Here is a 22,681-nt window from a genome sequence, read left to right as displayed (position 1 = left end):
AGGCCTGCAGGAGCGATCCTGTTTTGACACCAGACACCAAAACACTAGCGAGGCTTGTTCATGTGACGAGAATTCTCCTCCCAATTAATGCTTAAAACTTCACATAATGTGGACACACATGAAACAAATACAGTATTTCATAAAGGAAGGTTTTGGAAGGTCACTTGACTGGATCTGGCAATTTCACATTGCAGCAAACACAATTGCATACTCGCACATATAACTTCTTTGTGTTTAACCTGTTTCATTTTTAATAAGCTCTGATTCTGGACCAAGAAAAGGAAATAAAAAGAAAAAGTGCAGTAGGCATATAACCTATAAGGTTTAGCTTCCCTGGTGGAAAAAACAGCAATGAACTTTGGCTGACAAACAATCCAGACTCATTAAAATAGCACAAGCAAATACAGATATAAAAAATCTTTGTAGGGGCAGTGAGTTTTGTAACATAGCAGGTTGAGATGAATACAGAATTGTAAAAGGAAACTGCAATCTTTCTTTTGACTACTGTTCCCAACTAGATTAATACTGGTAATACTTTCCAGAAGTGCAAGCAATACAACAGAGAATTGTGATGTCAGCCAGAGCAGGACTTTATGTGAAACTGAGGAAGATTAGGAGCTGAACCAAACTCCTGCCTTCCTTTGTGCCAAAACAAGTCAATGAGACAGAGCTGGACTGAACAACAAGAAAAGGAGAGTGATGCGACATTCCTACTCACAGGTAGATATGAGATGATGGGCCCCTAGGCACAGATATGGGTAAGACCCCATCACCTGTCCTCAACAGGAGCAAGATAGACACAGACTTTGTTGTGGTTTTATTACTTTATTCTTTTTTGGTCTTTTGTTTTTTCTCACTTTTGCCTCTTTTTATTGTGATTTTAATGACTCACTGTGGTCGTTTTGTCTTGTTGAGAGCACTTTGTGTGTCAATGGGGATATTTTGTGTCTCTTTTGAATGTTTTTAATGTTTTTGTCTCTTTAAGGTCACTTTGTGTCTTTTTTTTGTCTTTTTTTTATGTCTCTGTAATAATTTTGTGTCTTTTTTGATCATTTGGTGCATCTTTGCAATAATTTTTGTGTCTCTTCTGGATCATTTTGTGTCTCTTTCGGGTTATTTTCTGCCTTTTGTAGTCATCTTGTGTCTCTTAGGGGTCATTTTGCGACTCTTTAAGGTCAGTTTGTACCTTTTTGGGTCACTCTGTGTCTCTTTGAAGTCATTTTGTCGTTTTTAGTTGTTTTGTGCGTCTTTGTGGTTGTTTTGTGTCTCTTTGCAATCATTTTTGTGTCTTTTGTAGTCATATTGTGTCTCTTTTGGGTCATTTTGTGTTTCTTTGTTATTAGTTTGTCTATTTACAGTCATTTTGCATCTCTTTGCGGTCATCTTGTGTCTCTTTGGGGTCATTTTGTGTTTCTTTGTTATTAGTTTGTCTATTTACAGTAATTTTGCATCTCTTTGCGGTCATCTTGTGTCTCTTTGGGGTCATTTTGTGACTCTTAATGGTCGGTTTGTACCTTTTTTTGGTCATTTTGTGTCTCTTTGAGATCATTTTGTGTCATTTTTGGTTGCTTTGTGTCTCTCTGTGGTTGTTTTGCTCCTTTGTACAGTAGATTTGTGTCTCTTGGCAGTTCCCTTGCATCTCTCTGTGCACATTTTGAGTCTTTTCCTGGCCAGTACATGTAAATTTGAGTGACAAATTGCAGGTAAAGGCCCAGGGGACCGAAGAGTTTGGGCCCCTAATCCTGTGCCCGCAGCACCGTAATCCATCCATGGTCCTCCTCACCACACTGACACCAACAGTAGCGCCACAGCTTTACTGAACAGCAGACACAATCTTCTCTCTGAACTCCACACACACATCCAGACACACATTATGCAAAGAGAGAAAAAAGGAGAAACAAGTGTTGCCAAAGCGGGAAAAAAACCCCGAGTGAGCCTCAGCAGAGTTGCAGATTAAATATTTAAACATATATCGTTATATCCCCCCAAAATGAACGCCCTAGTTATGTGGCCCATTTATGAATTGTGTTTTCATTAAAAAAAAGGAGCGTCTGGTGTGTCCAGCCTCTGTCCATGGTGCTGAAAGGCGCGCAGCCCTCAGCGGATCAGCCCGAGCTGGAGGCGCTTCACGCACCAACACAGCGCTGATTTTACGGTGTGTGTGCGTCTTAATTATATTTACTATACTGGACACGAGCTTGAATTTCACAAGAGAGGCGCGTGACTAAAATGAAATGTGTGTACAGCCTGGAACAGCTGTGTGACACGGCTCCCAAATCCTGCTCGCGCTCTGGTGCGAACATAAAAAAAAAAAAATCCCCCCTGCTTAAAATCAATGACACGGTGAGTGCGTATTGGAGAGAGAGGGAGAGGAGGAGAGAAAGGAGGCGGTGTCTGGTGACCGAGGAGGAGGAGAAAGCTCCCGGTCCGCTCGTCCTCGCAGCTCCCTTTTTGCCGTCAATCCTACAAAGCAGTCGGGTGCCACCGGAGTGCCCGGGGCCGTGGACTTATTTACCCCCGGGAATCCTTCACATTGGACACCAACGAACTATCCCAGGTAGGTGAAGCACCGCTGCTGTCATTTTGGTGATTTTTTTGTTCTTATCAAAGAAATATAAACTGGAAATGAAAGTGAGTAGTTGTCGACTTTCATGGTGCTGCTCGCTGCTGGATGGAGGAGAAAGCAGATGAGAGCCAAGACAAAGCTCCGTGGGGGCGCCAATAGTGTTGACGCCGCTAATTGCTTTTTAAATTGGCGGAGGGGAAGCTCGCGAGCTAATCGTTTCACGGTGCCCCCCATCTGCCGCGGTGACAACTCTCCAATGTTTATAATCCGATTAGAAGACGGATCAGCAATTTGATAAAATGAGCACTCTGCAGTCACAAACAGTGGCTCGGTTCCTCTGCTTTTTTTTTTTTTTTTTTTAACATCCTGACCCATCCTGCGTCACAATGTGAGAGTTGTGTGTTCTGTAAAGTGCTCTATCTCACTTCATGCTGCTCTTCTAAACACTTTGCTGCATCCTCCTCTTCCTCTGCATTTGTTTTCTCACTATCCGTCTAATGCCCCTGTGTTTTTCTCTCTCTCCCTCTTTCTCTCTCTCTCTCTCTCTCTCTCTCTCTCTCTCTCTCTGTGTCTTTGCTTTCAGAAGATGTTCTTCTTTCTGCTACCTGTCGTGGCTCTCTTGCTGAGCAGAGAAACGGCGGTCTCCGGTAACAATAACGACAAATGGCTGAGCACCGTGGCTCAATACAACAAGGACAGATCCTGGAACAGATTCAGAGATGTGAGTTTGAACTGAGAGACACAACATCTAGCCAAAAGGAGCACCATAATTAGCTTCATTTTGTGTGTGTGTGTGTGTGTGTGTGTGTGTGTGTGTGTGTGTGTGTGTAAGAGAGAGAGAGAGAGAGAGAGAGAGAGAGAGAGAGAAAAGCACACTACGCCCTTGATACACCCTGTGAGTACTTGAGCACTTGCCAGCAGGCATAATCCACCTTGTAGAAACTCAGCAGGTTCAGATCCTGGTTGAAAGAGAAGCAGACTCATAGACAGAGAACATCAGAGTTCTGCATCTGATGGAGAGAAGAAAGAAAAAACTTCAGAGCTTATGATTTGACTGACTGAATGATTTCCCCAAACAAATCAACTGTTTTTACCTGCCAATGTTGACATTAAGAAATGTTGTTATTTCATTACATTTTCAAGTAGCTGTACCAGAACGCTGGGATTTTATCGCTGATAATTGATCATCTATTACAGTCAACATCCGGAACAACCTCTGCAGTAATGGCTTCAGTTTGGTATTTCTGTTAAGAAAAAGAACATACAGTACATGTGAAGTCTGTTGTAGACACAGAAGCTAGTGCACCCATGTGCAGAGGTCCATGTCAGACGTAAGTCCATTATGGTGAATCATCGAGGCTCCTTTCTTCAGGGATATCAGCCATAAATTGGATGATATTGCTTCCTCAGAAGTGGCCATGATAGCTCTTCAGTCAACTGTAGGCCAGCTCACTCAATGTGCCATCAAGTCAATACAGACACACACAGTATTGATGCACAAGTGTCTTACACTCGGATAAACACCGCAATTGTCCGAGATTTGGGTCAAGATTTGAAACCTTGGTTGCAATGGTTTAAACCGTCTGTGAGATGCTCTGAAGAACAGCCTTAAGCTTTGAGTTGAAGAAAAACTTAGTGAATACAGAAGGTGCTTCATATAATCTTGCTGAAAGCCCCTTGGAAGTCTGGGCACGATTCTCTGCAGTGACACCAACATGTAGGTTTAATTATTGTGAAGTAAGAACTAAAGCACATTTTCTGCCAGTTGCTGTGCAGCCACATTGTTCAAACCCACGCGTTTTCAACAGCCCAGTTTCCAGAATAAATGTTGGCATTTTGGGTTTCTGCAAAGCACGGATATGTTACAAATTTCATACACATCATATCAGCATTTCTAAAGTGACATAATTCAGATTACATGTGTATGAGCTGGGTTTGTCACCACTGTTGGAGACCAACAAATGGACAGACAACTCATTTTTAATGAGATGTCAGGACACGTCTAGCTGGGTATCTAAAGCCAAAACATGGTGTTTTCCTAACCCTAACCAAGTTGTTTTTGTGCCTAAACCTAACTTCAAGTTAACTACAGCACTGTCGCAACATGTTGGTGAAGATTCTCAGTCATCCAGGTCATGGTAATCTTAAATGCTATATCGTAGTCAACTGGACTTGCTTGGGTTTCTTGAAGACGTTTGGATGAGAAGACTTGCTTGAGTCTTCAAGAAACTCAAGCAAGTCCAGTTACCTACGATATCGCACTTAAGATCACTGTCACAACATTCGTTTCCGTAAGCGCTTATCCTGTTTGGGATCGCCGGAGCCTATCCCAGCTGACATTGGGTGAGAGGCGGGGTGCACCCTGGACAGGTCACCAGACTATCACAAAGCTATCACATACAGACAACCATTCACGCTCAGTTTCACACCTACGGCCAATTAAGAGTCACCAATTAACCTGCATGTCTTTGGACAGTACGAGGAAACCGGAGCACCTGGAGAAAACCCACGCTGACACAGGGAGAACATGCAAACTCCGCACACGTATGGAAACATCCATGGTTTACAGCAATGTAGAATGCCAACATTTATTCTGGAGACTGGGCTGTTTTGAAAGATGCCAAATATATCATAGTTAATTTGGGGGAAATGTGTATGAAATTATGCACAACACATCCATCTGACTGCCATTTGATGGAATGGTGCAGCCATGCAAACACGCAGTCTTGGATGTGAATACTTCACTCAGTGTAAACATTATACAGCTTCAGTGAGGAGCTTGAAGAGAATATATGTGATGCTGCCAGACGGTGTGGTTTTAACAACCTTACAGCTACTTAAGGGAGAATTAAAGGGGCTGGTTGTATTTACACAGAATCCATCATGTCATGAACATAATGACTTTAGTTACTCTTGGTGTTGGGATAGACTTAGAACAAGCTTGTGTTCTTCTCAGAATATGTTGACTCCCACAATCTTCCTGCCAGCCCCGGCTCTGGCCTCAACAATGCTAAACTAACACAGTCTCCAGTCTAAGCAGTCGTCATCGGGCTGATGGTGACAGCAGTGTAACCGCCAGCTTTTCATTTTGATACCATACTCCTAACATGACGATGTCCTTTGCTGCCTGCTAACGTGTTCTCCAGAGATTTCAGGAGACAGTGGGCTAACTTTGGCCTTATTAGAGCCGGCCTTCTCCGTACAGCACTGGATCGGCGATGTGAGAGTCAGTATTAGTCATGTCTGTATACACTCAGGGCTCTACTACCTGCAGTGTGTGTGTGTGTGTGTGTGTGTGTGTGTGTGTGTGTGTGTGTGTGAACATGCTGCCCACTCTTTATTTCTCTCTGTGGTCTCCTGTGCAAGTGAAACTCATTAACAGGAAACTGTCAGTGGAGGGCGGAGGACAGGAGCGGAGAGGAGGGAGGGGAAGGAGGGGAGAAGAGGAGCAATGGATCGAGGGAAAGGCTGTGACATTTATGTTTAATATTTCAAGCAATGTTACCAACCTGCTGTTCTGTTTACGTGTGCGTCTGTGTGCATTGTCTGCCCTATCACATAGGAAAAACCTGCTGGTCGTAATTTGTCTCCTCCAACATTGGCCGCCTTTTGTCCCACTGTGTCTTCTCCTCCTCCTCCATTCTGTCTTCCTCATTTTTTTCCTCCCCTCTCCGGTGCCAAACCCTTTATTATCACAGACAGCAAGACCTGAGATTAGGAGAAATAGGGATTTCTATGAGTCATTTTCAAACTACAGAACAACCAATCTTAGTTGCAACCATCTAAATCTTAGGCCTGATCTCAAGGTACTGTAGATGTGATCATGTTGTCTTCAAAGACCCCTTTTACACTCCGCAGTTTTCCCCGATAAGTTGACGGTTGTGAGAAATGTATGGTGAAATCACTGGTTGTCAGTCATGGTCTTAAATTGTATTGTGTGACATGTCCATGACGGCTTATTTAGAGTTGTGGTGACAAAAAAAAGCTGGTTTAAATTTTGAAAATTTAGGACTGAAATCCCATAACGAAAGGAGAAGCTTTTTGAGGCCCAGCTGCTAAGGGGAGCCCATAGTGACCCGCAGTGATCATGTTCATTCAAATATAAACAATGATACCCAAATTTTATTTTGAAACAAAATATTCCCCATCACTTTCTTAAAAAAACAATAAAACAAACAGTTTTTAATGTTGCTTTAGTAAAATATGGCCTGTTTCATTATTAAAATGCCTAATATTGGAGTTTGCGATTTCAAGACCTGCATATAAATTGGGCTTCCGTTAAAGAAAGGAGAAGAAAAGAAAGAGCTTTAAACTCAAATAATAATGTGATGACCAACTTTATTCAGTCAGCTTCGAATGCTGTTACCAGCCAGGCTTATGGGACAAATAACCAGTAGGCTAACGTTACAGCTAACAGTACTAGCCAAGAGGTAGCTAGCATCAGTGAAGGAGCTTCTCCCTGTGAGAAATACAATGGTAGTGCCTATGTGTCCCCCATCACTGAATAAGTCTTTCAGTTTACATGCATACGTTGGTATAAGCAAAGCAAATTTAGGTGTTCACTAGACCTTTTCAGAACCCCGGCCATTTTTGTGAGCAGGTTTGGATGCAACGGCCCACATTTACAAAGAATGTGACTTGAAATGATTCAGAATACAGTGGTGAGTTAGCATAATATTTACCTTGCCTGCAGTATACGAACATGAATTTGTCCAACACATTCTCACTTCCAACTTGTTGAATACCAATGCTTGGTCAGTAGGCCATCTCATCAACACATGATGTGCTAGGTGTGCCTCCTGGGTCACTTTTGGACGATCAGGGATGGCATGTATATTTGCTCTCTTTACAATGAACTTCAATTTTTCACAGGAAAATATCAGTTTCTATTCGTAAATACAAATAGTCTTATTCAAAACAAACTGAACATAGGTAAAAAACTAATGTTTTTTACATTTACTTCCGTGGGTTTCGGCAACAAAAGCACATGGTTAGGTTTAGAAAAAAACATCATGGCTTAACATAACATAATGTAAGGTCATATGATGCTAAACATACTAGCACACTATGTTGTTATTAAAACAGCATGTTTGACTTCTGGTTTCACCCTGGACACAAACAGCGGGTTCCTGGGTCAAAGTCCAGAGTCTTTTTACCCATCCACCTCCAGTTCCATCCACCCAATGCAGACTTGCTCTTTATACTACAGTAGTTGGCCTGGAGCGTCAACAAATGCTGCTGCCGTGGTCGTCTCGTAATGCTGCTAAAGAGTGCCTCTGTGCGTTGGTGACTGATGCTAAAGGGCCATTGACCAAGCATTAGGAGGGTTTTGTCTACATCTTTAATAGCAAGATTTATGCGAACCTTGGTAAAAAAAACAAAAAAATGCATCTACATATAAAAACAGTGTCAGACAAATTTTTCAGAAATTCTTCATTATTTTTTAATTCAGGTATCAGGTGAGCTTCATTATGAAAACTATGAAACCATCATGATTCGATGTCACAATTGTCCACCACATCTAAATCCTGTCTCGTCCTTTCCACCCTGACCATGTGAAGCACAGTATCTGCTTGTAAAACCCCCTCTTGTCTCTCTGTCACTCAGTCAGTCTCACACCCCTCCACTTAATTCTCACCGAGTCATGAACTCCAAATTTTTCTTCCACGCTTCTCCCTTTCACTCATTTTCTTCCTCTGTCTCTGGAGCTGTGAATGACCCTGTGCTTCCTCAACCATGGCCCTCTCTATCTCCCCCTCCTCCCTCCTCCTTCTCCTCTGCCCTCACCCATGGCTCCTCCTCTCTGCTGTTCTCCCCTGCCTGCCATGTTTCACTCTGCATCCCTGATGAGCCACTTGCTCCCTCCTGCATAATGTATGAGCGTCCATTTGTTGGCAGGGGAGCCGGTGCAATAGTTAAACAGTCAAAGATCAGGTGGCGTATCTTGAAAACATAAGGAAAATAGCATTTGATTTATTCTTTTGCCTATAGGCACATTCCTTACAACTCGACTATTAGAAGATATGATGCAGACGGAGACAGTTTTATTCTAGTCCACTTCTACTGAGGAATGACATGCAGTGGAAATTATAAAATGTCTTTCATTACCATTACATTTTGTCAGTTAAAACATTTCTCCTCAGTCAAAAGCAACGTCTTTGTTACTGGCTTGTGTACTTGAAGCAGACATGATTTCAGCTGGTTTGCAGAAATAAAAGGACACATTTGTGGAATAAATGACACACTGTATTGGCCACAGACTGAAGTTTGTGGACAGGCTTGCTGGCTGAGCTCGTCTAATTCTTCACACACCCGCCGCCATTGTATAACTGTCGTTGATTAGTTGAGTTGTCTTGTGGAAAATCGTCTTATTTCATTTTGCTGGTGCAGTGCCTTTAGTTCCAGTATGCTCTGCGGACGGTTCAGAGCTTGCTCAGCTTGTTAGAGGATTTAAGTGTTTTTGACCAATTAAACAGTTTCTTAATCTCTAAATTTGCTCGACCACCTCTCTTGATCTTTTGCCAAATCACTTGTAATTTATTCCAACAGTATTTTTCATTTTCCTTAGGTTACAATCTCCACTTTAATTTTCATGAGCTTTTATGCAAATAAAGTATAGCTGCAGTGAATATACACACATTTGTATGCAGCGCTGAGTTCGACTGTGTTTCTGTTTCAAGCAGGGTCAACTTTGTTGTAAGCCTGCAGCTGCCTGGTGTTGTTGGCTACATCAAAGTATTCTGGTCAGGACGAGAGTGAATATTGGAGGGTCCTGCTGGAATAGCGGTGGGAGCAGCAGCAGTAAAACAAAAGATCTTATTAACCAATATAAATCTGGTAGCACCAGCATGCAGGGGTGAGACTGTGCATCAATGTGTAACTACAGTGATTTCCGTACTGTCTCTTTATGGTGCTGGTAATGCATTCGTTCTCTCTACAGTAACTCTCCTCAGACAGATTTACACTCAATATATTTATAAGTTTTGTGAACCTGAAGACACTTTTCCTGAAGTGTTCTTACAGTAATAGGCACAATTTTAGCTGATAATTATAGTCCTTCACTATTTCTAAATTATGCGCCTAATTACTTCACCTCGTTCACCTTTCGCATCAAAACCGCCGACCTCAATCTTAAGTGGTCTCCGCAGTGAAAAGCGGAAACACTGATAATTTGGAACTCAACGATTGGGGAGTTTATTGAAAGGTTGGAGAACAGCAGTTTAAGAAGCTCCTGGTGTAATTGCTTTTTATACAGTGGTGACGTCTGTCAGCTAATACATATTATGGTGTGTGCATTGCTGAGCTGGCCAGTTTAGGCCGATTGTGCTATTCTGGCCTGAGCGAGCCTATTATTGGTGGATTTATGTGGTGCGAGGAAATTATTGGGTGGTTTGTATTGAGGTAAAGGTACAGTAAGCATTAGTGTCGGAGAGTCTGTGTATAGCAGGAGCATAAGTTTGATGGAGAATGTGTGTCGAGAGCGGATCGTCAGGACTGCTGATGTCATGAATCTCAGGCGAGTGGGTATGTAGTTGAGCTGCGACCAATTATTTTCATTATCAACTGATCTGCTGATTATTTTCTTGATTATGTCATGTATCAGTTCAAGGAGGACCCAAATGCAGACTAACAGGCAGGGTGAATTTTTAACAAAAAGCAAGCTTTAATGCAGCCGATAGAAAACATCCGGTACAGGCAGGTAACTAGAAGTCCAAATGAAAGCAGAACCAAAACTAAACTGAAAACCAACTGAGGCAATACCGCGGCATGGTGGTACAGTGGTTTGCATTGCTGCACAGCAAGAGGGTTCCTGCTTCAAACCCAGGGTGGGGGAACCCTTCTGTGTGGCGTTTGCATGTTCTCCCCTGTGTCAGTGTGGGTTTTCTCCGGGTAGTCCAGCTTCCTCCCACAATCCAAAGACCAAATTGGTGACCCTAGATTGTCTGTAGGTGTGATAGTCTGGTGGCCTGTCCAGGGTGTACCCCGCCTCTCGCCCAGTGTCAGCTGGGATAGGCTCCAGCCCCCCGGTGACGGTTATGGAAAATGAATAAATAATACGATGAACTCAAATCCCAAATCTAAACAGAAAACCAGGCAGGAAATGGAGCAGGGAAAGACACCAGGAATACGGGGGTGAGCACAGGAATCAACGCGGGAATGAACACGTATGAACTGACAAAGAACAAAGGGAGACACACAGGTCACGCCATACCTAACAACAGAAAACTAATCACAAGAACGAGACACAGCTGGATTAGGGGGACACGGGCAAAAGGAGGGAAATGGAGATTGGCTAACAACAAGGGTGTGGTTGGGAACACCAGGGTGAAGCAAACAGGACTAATACAGAACAGGTGTGAAGGAAAGACTCTGGGAACAGGGAGGAAGTAAAACTTGACATGATACACGAGGAGGGAATCTACAAAATAAAACAGGAAGCAGATTAAACATGAATGAATAACATGAAACAAGGAACATAAACAGAAACCTCCAAAACAAAATCTATAGGATAACAGAATATAAACAAACCCAGGATCATGACAGAAAATGTAAAAAAAAAGAAGCTAAATTTGTTTGTTTTGTCCAACCAACTGTCCAAACCTCAAAGACTCCTCATTTACTGTCATAAATGACAAAGAAAAGCCACAAATTCTCACATTTAAGAAGCGTAAAACAACAATTTTTTTAAATTTTTTTTTATCTAAAAAATGACTGAAAAATTAAACGATTATCAAAATAATTAGAGATTAATTATTTTTCAATTAACCAATCATTGCAGCTCTAACATGTGGACAATTTTTTGTCTCGTCTTGGGCCATGTGTTAAACCTCAGTCCTATTTTGGACTGAATTAATTTTGTCGCAGGTCGCATTGTGTTGTGTAATCTCCTCTCCTCTCCTCTCCTCTCCTCTCCTCTCCTCTCCTCTCCTCTCCTCTCCTCTCCTCTCTTGTGTCTCTTATCAGAATCTCTCTCTGCAAACAGTGACAGAAAAGCTGTCATTGCCATTCAGGCAGACCCACTTTTATCCTCAAGAGGAGGAAAAGTTGTTTTCACTCTTCTGAGCCTGTTGTTTGTTTCTCCTAAAAGAGGCTTTTCTTGTCCCTGTCCTCCTTCCCTTTCCCTTTTCTCTCGTTTTTCTAACCCAAATCCTGTCTTCCACCCCGCTCGCATGCTGTCAGGTTTACAGGAACACGCTAAATCTTATTTGCGAGGGACATGGGATGTGTGCTGCATATTCTCCTCATATATTTGTGTAAATGCGCGCCGTTTCCAGACTGTCTATTCATTAGCTGGTGGACCTGGCGGCAGGTTGAGAATCTGTTTGTGTTTGTGCGGCTGCGTTGTGACTGTATGTGTCAGAGCGTGCGGCCTGTCTCGGCGCAGTCTCACGGTGACAATTAAATATTTGTCATATTTTATCATTAGTCTTCGCTTTTCCAAGGCAACAGTCTCTCCAGGGCTGTCAGTCACCGACCCCGCTGTCTTTCTTTATCAAAACACGAGGACTGTGTGTGCATGTGTGTGTGTGTGTGTGTGTACAGCAATTTTTTTTAGTTACTATGTGTTTCCCTGCAATGTAGGCAGCTTCGGTGACACTAATATTTCCATTTCAAAGCTGGTCGGTGTGGTAGCTTGTATTACATGTTTTCCCCTCTTCCATATATAGAGGAGAGAGTTTTGCTGAGCTTGCACGTTCCTTATTCAGCCCCCACTCTGACTCACGGTGAACACATTCACACATGGGAGCTTCCCACTGCATCCAAATTAACTGGTTGTCTTTTGTTGTGTCTATGTTTGCACCCTGGTGTGTATGTGTGTGTGTCCTGATTGGCTGGTTGTGCAGCTGAGGGGGAGGGGCGGGGTGCGGTTTAGAGAAGCAGCTTAGACAAGATGAACCCTGGAGTCACCTTCACCTTCTCTCACACACACACAGACATAAACCCTGTGAGTGAATACTCCCCTGCAGACATACAGTATTCCCGTCAATTAAGCGAAGACTTGGGTGAACACCTGTCATTCTTTCTTATCTCTCCTCTGCTCTGTCCTCCATTTCTCTTTCTCCTCTTAAGCTGCCTCTACACCTTCTCCTCATGCCGTTTATCACCTCCACTCTCTCCCCGCTCTTCCCTCTCTCGTTTTATACTTGACTAATTCCCGATGAAACAGTGCCCTTCAAAATAAACCTTCTCACTCCTGCGCTTTCTGGTCCTTTCTTCCCTTTCCCCCTTTCCATGCTTTCCTTCTGCATGCGTGCCTCTCACCCTGAGCTATTGATTTCAAATGAAAAAATGCTGATTCTAATCTCAGCACTGAGGGAGAGTTTTTTTCTGTGTCATGTAGTTCCCCTTTAAACGGACTCGTGGAAAATTTTCACATCTCTCTCCAACCGCTGTCTCTGCATGTGTATGAATGCTCACCCAAACACGCACACACACAGCTTCCCATCCACCCCGAGGCTCTTGGAGGGATCGATCAGTAAATTTACAGGGCCTGGTAAAACTGATTGGAGCCTTGATATAATCAATGAGAGTGTGAAGGGGGAGGAAAACACACACACAAACACACATACACATGAGCACGTTGGAGGACAATTCGGTCACAGGCGAGACAAAGGTCACTGTTTCCTATGACCAGGATAAATAGGTTTAGTGTGTGCGTTAGAGGGTAGAATATTCAGAGACAGACAAGGCAGGGGAGCGAAAGGATTGCCAGTGTAATTTTGGCTGATTATAAGAAAGAGGAAATGGGAAAAAAAGAGAGATAGCAGGAGAAGAGAGGAAGAGGAGGAGCTTTCATGTGAAGCCCATGAACACTGTGGGCCGAACAGATGGACAGGCGGAGGACAGAGGGATGGGAGAAATGTGGAATCCATCATCAATAAAACGTGTGTGTGTGTTTCAGTCAGCTTTGTCATGGCAGCCCCTCCAAACTCCCTCTCTCTCTCTCTCCCTCTCTCTCTCTGTGGGGATTGTCTTTCTGCCGGTCTATTTGGCGCTGATATGAAGCGCTCCTGCTAAGCTGTTGATTCTTTTGAAGAGATGCTGTCTGATTTGCAGCTCGTGTCTAAATATTTACCAAAACAGAGAAACCACCCTCGGACCATTGGAAAATACTCCACTACTTTTTCTGGATGTGGATCTTTTTCTTTGACCAATATTCTATTAGGAGGCAGATATTTTTTACCGTTGTTAGCTCCACACTGAAGCGTAGAAAATCCTGTTTCTATTCTTAGAGGCGGGATTGCATCGGATCACCTTTACTGCACGTACCAAACTGATACTTGTATTTAGCCACCAGCATTATTACCTTGTCAGTCAGGTGACATGACGGTCAGTACCATGAGATTTAATACATTTGTTTACCTTTAAAGAATTTGCCATTGAGGTAGATACCATTTTAATATCTCTGGATGTGTCAGATCATTGCGTACAATGTTTCGGATCAATGAACAGGTGCAGCATATTGGCCTTTTAGCCATGCTAGTGGTAATACATTATAGAGATCGTCGGTCTGTTGGTCCTTAAACTATAGGATGGATTGCCATGAACTTTTGTACAGACATTTATGGTCTCAAGATGATTCCCAATGAATTTGACTTTTTCTGACTACTCTACTCACACCACCATGAGGTTGACATTTTGGGGTTTTGCTGTGATAAAACTAATGGATAGATTGCTACAGACAGGATCTCCAGGATAAATTGTAACAACTTTAAATAAAGTTTTGACCTGCGGAAGGTGATATATGAAAAGTTAAGGTTATCACTTTTCATATAGTGCCTTCACCAGGTCAGTTTTCCCCCCCCCAAACTTTGCATTATGGCTAAATACCTGCAATGATGTTCCCATCAGCCTCAGCTGTGCTTAGTATTTAGAGTTAATTAGCAAATGTTAGCATGCTAACATGCTAAACTACAAAAACTAACATTCTAATCCTACCTACAGTATTCTTGTTCTCTGCTGAGATCACAGAAATACAATAACTACAAAGATATTGATACTGTTTAACATGGTCATTTAAATAGTACAAAAGAAAACAATGATTGTTGTTAGATATGACAACACACAACAGTGTGGCTGTAAAGTGTGTCACTTGTCTGAGAACTCTGTTTTGGCCTATTCTTACACCTATTTCCCTTACTAAACAAAACGTACCACCGTACACCAATCCAAGTTCCTATCTTTCACCAAACTAAGACAAACATCAGCTGAGTAGACCTGTTAACTCATCGGAAAACAAACAGTCTAGTTAGTCATGTTAGTTAGTCCACTGTTCCAACAATCACCAACTCTGGCGTGGTCAACATAAATCACCACCACACCCAATTAGATGAAAAATATGCCAATCTGCACGGTGTTTATCTCCGCCGTCTGTCTCTGTCTCTCAGCTTTCCACTGAAGAGCGGTCCTCACTTGCTCTTTGGAGGCAGCTATAGCAACAATACATCAAGTTCCAACAAACATGCATTAATGACAACAAAATAAACTGGGAAATGATAGTTAAGGTAATAACATATAATTTCTTATTTGAAAATATACTATTCCACTGCTCATTTGGTTGTTACAGAAAAACCTCATCTCAGTGACCTAAGGGACTGCTGCTACAACTGTTGCAATGGCAACCGTACACATAGAATTGGCCGTCCCTTTGACCATCCTGCTACGCTGATTTGAATGGGAATGTGCGTTCTACTGTCATTCTATTTCTATGATAATAATAATAATGAGAAGAAGAAGCTTTATTTAGGGCAGCACGGTGGTATGGTGGCCTAACAGCAAGAGGGTTCCCGGTTCAATCCCGGGTGTGGGAGCCCTTCTGTGCGGAGTTTGCATGTTCTCCCCGTGTCAGTGTGGGTTCTCTCCGGGCACTCCGGCTTTCTCCCACAGTCCAAAGACATGCAGATTGGGGACTAGGTTAATTGATAACTNTTGTCCATAGGTGTGAATGTGCGTGTGAATGGTTGTCTGTCTCTATGTGTCAGCCCTGCGATAGTCTGGCGACCTGTCCAGGGTGTACCCTGCCTCTCGCCCAATGTCAGCTGGGATAGGCTCCAGCCCCCCCGCGACCCTCAAGAGGATGAAGCGGTTAGAAGATGGATGGAAGCTTTATTAATATAGCACCTTTTAAAACACAGTTATGATGTGCTGCTCAAAAACTAAACACATTTAAAACACAAGGAGTGTGAAACAAACTTAAATGTCATAAAATGACACCAAAGTAAAAGATCAAATAAAGGAGGCCAGAACTAAAATCAAGATAATAAATGGGGAATAAAATCAATGACAAAGCAATGTAATAGACAGACAGCTCAGAAAAACTCTTCTTTTGAAGCATGTTTTTAGAAGAGACTTAAACGAAGACACTGACTCAGGCTGAGATATTCTGCTAAGGATCTAATATAATTGCAAACTAACTTCAGCATAACTGTAATGGGGCTGCAACCCATGACTGTTGATTAATAGTTGACTTTTAAAAAATAAATTTAAACCTTTTGTATGCAAAGTCTTAAAAATAGTGAAAAAGAGTTGGCACGTAAAATTTGTCTTGTTTCGTCTGAACAACAGTTCCATAGACAAAGATATTCAGTTTACAGTGATGTTAAACTGAGAAAGGTTTTATATTCTCATATTTCAGAAACAGTAAAAGTTGATATGAACAATTCAATTAAAAAAACTATTTGTGAATAATTGCCTGTCAATCATCTGATTGATTATTGGACCAATGATTTCAGCACTAAAACAGATTCATTTTAAATTGAATTCCCAGTGTTAATAATGTGCCATTACCCTGCATGCAGTAGTGATCCATATGGCTTCAAGCTGTTTTTGCTAAATTTTCACCATATTTCATTTTCATGCATGTCTGCTGTCGTTGTTAGGAAGTCTACATTATACTAATGACAGGCAGCCAGCTTTCTGTCAACATATGTCTGTGATATTGCAGGGTTTTAACTCACATCTGTGAAAGCTGGTTTTGATGGAAGGGGAGGATATCAGTGTGTGTGTGTGTGTAGAAACAAAACTTGCATGTGAACAGAATTGTGTATAGTTTTGTGCATAAAGCATGCATAGCTTGTTTTGATCATCATGTCTGTGTGTCAGTGAAAATAGAGACGTGTACTCTGTATGTCAGACTAGTTTTGTACGTCTTTGTGTGTGTTTCTGTCGCCATTAATGAAGCTGTCACCTCCATTGTGCTCTAGCTGTACTGCATGATCAGATGTTTCTTCCTGCGGGTTTGGCTCCCCTTTACATCCCTTCAGTGTTTGAATCGTCGTTTTGTAATCTGTTTTATAAGTTGAATCTTTAGGTGGAGATGAGCCACAGCGGCCTTGTTTGCCTGCTTGTTACTGAATAGGAAGTCCCTGATGGCACAGTGGTAGTGTTGTTGTGTTGGGAGTGTGAGGTCTTTGCTTTGGACAGTGACCCTGAAAATGAACCCAGTGGACATCTGAAATAAAAATTTGTAATTGTATACAGTAGATGAACATAGTGTCATTTTTTAAGGGGTATTTTTGGATGTAGATGATTTGGCATAGTGATGCTTGGACATAAGCACATAACAATTTGGCACATGAGAATCTTGTTGATCAGTCTCTGCTTTTTTATTTCCTTTATCTCCATCACATCGTCCTTTGATGAGGTGTTTTGTTTCTTGACTCTTTTCTGCGCTTTCAGCTGCCTTCAGCACATTAACATGCAACACAGTGACAAAGCTATCATGACGATGTTTAGCAGGTTAAGATGTTTGCCCTGTTCACTATCTTAGCTTAGCATGTTAGCCTGTAAATATTTGCTAACTAGCACTAAACATTAAGTGCAGTCAGTTTCTCCTGGTTAGGATTCCGTCTGTGTTGCTTTTCAGGAAGTTTTAGTGGAAGCCGAATAATCCACAGAAGTCTCTTCCTCTCCAAAACCAGTGTACCCAGTGATTTAAACCAGTGAAAACACAGAATAAAGCAGTGTCACATTAAAATTCAGTGTTTCTCCAAAGCTGTTTAACATGACAAGATCTGGAACCGAGCTGCCACTAAAGTTTGCTCAGCCTATTTCTCCAGTAACTTAAAATTCAAACGTCTGATGACTAAAATCTTTTATCCGATTAAAACATATAGTTAAAACTTTGCCCACCAGATTATTATTTTTAAGTTGCCAGCCACCTCCAGCATTTTTTTTATCATATTCACTAATCTTTCAAGACCCACATAATAATTTGTTCTATAAATGTGTAAACATTATATACATGAAACTAAAGAAGGGACCTCTCAGAATGTTGACCGGATTCAGAATGTTGATCAAAGCAAGAATTCGAGGAAGTCGGAGACTATCAACATCTCAACCACTTGTGCAACCGTAAATTTTCCATTGGCACTGGCATTTTTGTGCAGTTTACAAGAGGCTACATTTCTGTAATCATCTTCTTCCAGTTTCCAGCGCATCTTCTTCTTCGTTTGTGTTTGGACACCGCAGTGCTGTTCTGTTGTACAAGATGTGTAACAGCGCCCCCTAGCTTACAACAGTGAAATCACGGATTGCTGAAAAATCTCGTCAATGGCGGGGAACTTTGGGTCATAAATGACGGACAATCTCATCAGTGTTGGGGAAAGAGTTAAAAACGGCCAATATCTAAAAAGTGTGTTGTAAAAATGTGGCTTAAAACTGTATAAAATGTCAACTTATTACAGCTTCTAGCTTCAATATGACGCCATAGACAGGTGACAGCAACCAAATGACACTTCCTAGGTCACTGATTAAAATGACAGATTTCTCTGGGTTGGAACATTGTTGAAAATGTTTGGGATACTGTTAGTACACAGCTCAACAAAACATGTAACATGTAAAACGTTTTTTGACATTTCAATGCCCATCAACAAACAGTGCAGATTAAAATCATACTACGTGATACAAAAGAGAACACACAAGACACACAGTAAAAAGCTACACACAATAACACATCACAAGTGCATGTCTGTCAAAAAATAGCATGTCATGAAGACCATAAAACTGAATTCAAGGTCGGTGAGTATAATGCTGAACAGAGCTGCTGCTCCGAACTGAGCGAGCATACACAAAATCATGCAGTGGAGGAGGAACCCAAACCATTTAAAATTTTATAAACAAGGCACAAATTTAAAAAACATAATGTCCAAAGATCAGTTAATTGTATTCCTTCAGCATCCTATAGTGATAAAAATGCTTTTTGTCCAGAGTTTTAAGAGGCGCTGAAACCAATCCAATTCAACATAAACCAAAAATGTAAACATCATAACAGATAAGAGTTAATCAGTAGGGATGTGAACCTCAGACACAGATATTTATCAGTGTTGTTCATTTTACTGTTCTTTCATAATAATCATCTTTTATCTCGCAATATGTAGCTGCCACAGTGTGACCAACATTTCCCTCTTTTCACTACCATGTAATGAGGTTCTATCTTTTGCTTTGATTGATAATACGTGTCTGCCTCTGCTTGTTCCCTGTAATCACAGTAGTTGTTATTGAGATGATGGACGCAATCATTGCTCTGCCTGTCGTGGTAGCTGATCATACTAACAGCATTCAAATTACATATCGTTCTTCGGAATAAATTGACGGGCTAGTGTTTCGGAGGCAGCCTAATCAATTATGTAATGCAGTGGAGTTTATACACAAGCCTTGCACAGATCACATTTGAAAGTAGCCTCTACAACCCTGAGTGTCACAGTGTGAAATAAATCATGGGCAGTCTGTTTCTCTTTTTCACACCTCCCAAGCTCTCCTTTTGATCAGTGTCAGCCTCTCTCCTCTTCCTCCCTCACTTTCTCCCACTCTGATGTTTATGGTCTCTAAAACCATGTCAGATTGAATTGGTCATTATCTAATTTTCCCCCCAAGGACAAGGGATACAGTTACTGTTTGTGTGTGTGAGTGTGTGTGTGTTTGAGAGATGTCTTGTCTGCTTCAATAATTCAGGAGGTGTCTGCTGCTGCAGCTCATGTGATGCTCCTGGGAGAGAGGGAGAGAGGAGGGGAGGGAGAGATTGACACAGAGATGTGGCAGATCGGCTCCTTGTAGCTTTTAGTGCCTTTCCATATTCCTCACTGCATCATTTTGTAGTTTTCTGCAGCTAAATAACTCCCCGCTGCACTCTTGTTTATGACACACAAACTCTAGGGAATTGCAGGTAATGGCAACGAATAGTCAAGCCCTGAGGGGTTGAATGAATACTGCATGTAAAGTCATGGACTCTCTGCATGAGTGTGAGGACAGTTAAACCAATAGCCCTTTGGATAATGTAGTTAGACAGCGTTGTTTCTCCGAAAGACCTCTTGGAAACTAAGTGAAACTGAACTGACTGCAGCTTTTTCCTGTGAAGAGTTGTTTGTATTAACACTTCTCATGGCCTAATGGTCTCAGAAGTGTGTCATAGTAGTACAACAGCCTTTGTTCTTTTCCTGCTTCTATTTGTCTCTCTCCTCATATTACATACTTGTCTGTTTTCTCATCAGCTCTTCCATAAAAGGTACTATTGTGGAATGTGGGGAATGAGTTGTCTCGCCTTTAAGTTGGCATTGTAAGTAGTAACAGCACCGAAACGTCATCTGTATAAACAGGACAGCCAGCAGGATATGATCATGGTCTGCACTGGTGTGACGTTTTGGTGTTTGTGTGCAACCCACCGTAGGAGATTTAAAAACTAGCCGATAGCAGTTAGCAGCTAACTCAAAGAAGAAGAAGGAGAGCAGCAAAAAGTCTGCAAATTGGGAAAACAATCTGGTCCTGGAGCCTCTTACCCTCTGAGCAGAGGACAAGGTCAGCCGCTGTATAACAGGGACCCTAAATGATTGCCATGTCAATGCCATTGTTACGGTTTAGAACGCGCTGCTGATGCATATGTTGATATGATGTCACACTAGAGGCTGACGTTGTTTCCAATGCTGGCACATGATGTCGCTGTTGTTTGGTTCTGTATAAAAATGCAAAGGCCCATAAAGATTGGACTTCATTTCAGCCCTATAGCAACATCCTTGCGTGATCTCTGTGAGTGCTGTGAGGCTGGTCGAAGGCACATTTGTTCCCTGCGCTAAATGCTAACACATTGTCTACCATGTTAGCATGCTAACATTTGCCAGTTACACTCAACATGAACTACAGCTGAGGCTGAATGGAATGTCTTTAGTTTTGCAAGTATTCTGTCATTATAGACCAATCTGGAGTGGACATCACAGTTACGTCAGTTGGATCGTGGTGGCAGAAAAACAGTGGAAACTGGAGAGAAAGGGTTGAGATATTCGAAATAAAATGTCTTGTTGTGCCGTTGGCTGTCAGAACAGGAATACAAAAAGGATAACCTTCATTTCTAAAGAAATCCATCGCCAAGGACGCCGTTTGAAGCTAAACAAAGACCTTTATGGTTGCTAGAATTTGATGTAAACAAGCAATCTACATAATATTCACATATGCATTTCATAGAGCCCTACAGTTACAGCATAAAACAATATTTAGGCCTTTATTCACATACACCTACTGGCAGCAGTATTTGCATTGTTCTAAAATACATGGAACAATGAAAAGAACTTCATACTAACTGAACCATGAAGTGCAATTTGCTGTCAGTATACAGTTGTTTGAGTTGTTTATGTCTTATATAGCTTTGATTTATGTCCTTGTTGCTGGCTCGGTAGCACGTCCGTATGTAATAAACAAAAATCATTTGACAAATCTCAGTGTCAAATCTCACGTCCTGGACATGACCACAAAATACAAAACTGTATGCATCGAGAGATTTGTGTGTCTGGAGTTATTCTTTCGTATAGACACTGGGTTTTTCCACAAGGTATATGAAGATGTCTGGCCACCATAACTCTGGTTGGATCTTAGTAGGATCCTTGACCCAGTGACCTGACAGTCAGGAAACTTCACGCCAGAACGACCATCGTTAACTCACAGGGGGCATGAATGACTGTACCAAATATCATGCTTTCCAGTAGCTGTTCACACATGTATGGACCAAAGTGGTTACCAACTGAACAACCAGCAATGCCATCCACAATTTCATACCCGTAGCCTGGCTGAAAACAAAATGCCTAAAATTCTGGTAGAATAAAAAATCTGAATTCTGAATTGCGTCAAATCTCCCCTGGTATAATGAATGTTCTCCCTGGGTGACAGGGTAGAAATGAGTATTTACACTCCCAGCTATAATCCAGGCAGTGTATTTTCAGCACCATGTTGTTGCTGACCGCTCTTAATGGAGAAGAGTCCAGTTTATTGTTGGTCTCTACGCTAGTGTGCTTCTGCTGTCAGAGCGGGGTGAGTGAGTCATACAGCTCTGTGTTGCGGGTCAGAAATGAAAAGTTCAAGTGGATAAAAACAGCATCGGACACAGTGTTCTACTTTAACCTCTCAGATAGATGGACTGCTGCTGATCTGGGTGATGGTGGTGGTACTGAAGTTAGTTTTAGCCCATCGCTGCCAACTATGCATCCATTTTCTTTGGCACTACACAACAGTCAGATGCCGCAGTGTTGTCAGAGTAACAGCTGGCTGGACGTCCTGTTTCAGGCTGACTTTCAAATCCAGAGAGATACGCGTAACCAGATTTAAGCCAGATGGTGTTTTTATCCCTTGTATCCTATTTTAACTTTTTGATTTTGAACACATTGATACAGGTTTGAAGGAGAAAGTCTAATTTAAAAGTCATTTGGTAATTATTACAATTACAAAATGACTTGATGTAGGAGTAGATATAGAAGAGTGCTTACCTGACTGAATAAAATCATCCTTTTTTATAACAGTTAAATGAATGTATAAAGTAGGATTAATAAAATGAGATACTCCGACAAGGATTTCTGTCATTGTTCGCACACAAAGCACCATTCAGCAAGGCTTTAAATCAAACTGAAATATCACAGTTACTAACTGGACAAAAAACCTATTTCTGCACCGTTGCTGAAGCAGTCTTTCGAGTTCATCTTCGGTCAGATCAGATGGACTTTGACTGGGATGTTGCCCTTTTATTGTTGCGCACTCTTTTCCCTGTGAAACCATTAAAACTCCATCACATTTGTATATGTTTCTTGATGCAAAACAAGATTTTAATTTTAAAATCTTAATGCACAAAAAATGATGTGG

General features: G+C 41.7%; 1 protein-coding gene across 2 annotated transcripts in view; it reads left to right on the top strand.

Annotated features, from left to right (window-relative positions):
- The first annotated feature begins 2,423 nt into the window (after positions 1–2,423).
- spock1 (SPARC (osteonectin), cwcv and kazal like domains proteoglycan 1) overlaps positions 2,424–22,681 on the top strand; it is a 152,473-nt gene continuing 132,215 nt past the window's right edge. The window contains exons 1-2 of one of the 2 annotated variants that reach the window (XM_050042361.1): positions 2,424–2,557; positions 3,153–3,287. In XM_050042361.1, the coding sequence (XP_049898318.1) occupies positions 3,153–3,287 (135 nt within the window). In that variant the 5' untranslated portion in view covers positions 2,424–2,557. Of the gene's footprint in view, positions 2,558–3,149; positions 3,288–22,681 lie in introns of both variants that reach the window. The other variant, XM_050042360.1, reaches the window with a different exon arrangement.

The sequence above is a fragment of the Epinephelus moara genome, chromosome 4 (assembly GCF_006386435.1).
Source record: "Epinephelus moara isolate mb chromosome 4, YSFRI_EMoa_1.0, whole genome shotgun sequence".
In the NCBI taxonomy this organism is placed as follows: Eukaryota; Metazoa; Chordata; class Actinopteri; order Perciformes; family Serranidae; genus Epinephelus; species Epinephelus moara.
Note: the sequence above shows the minus strand (reverse complement) of the source record. Positions and strands in the feature narration are given on the sequence as shown.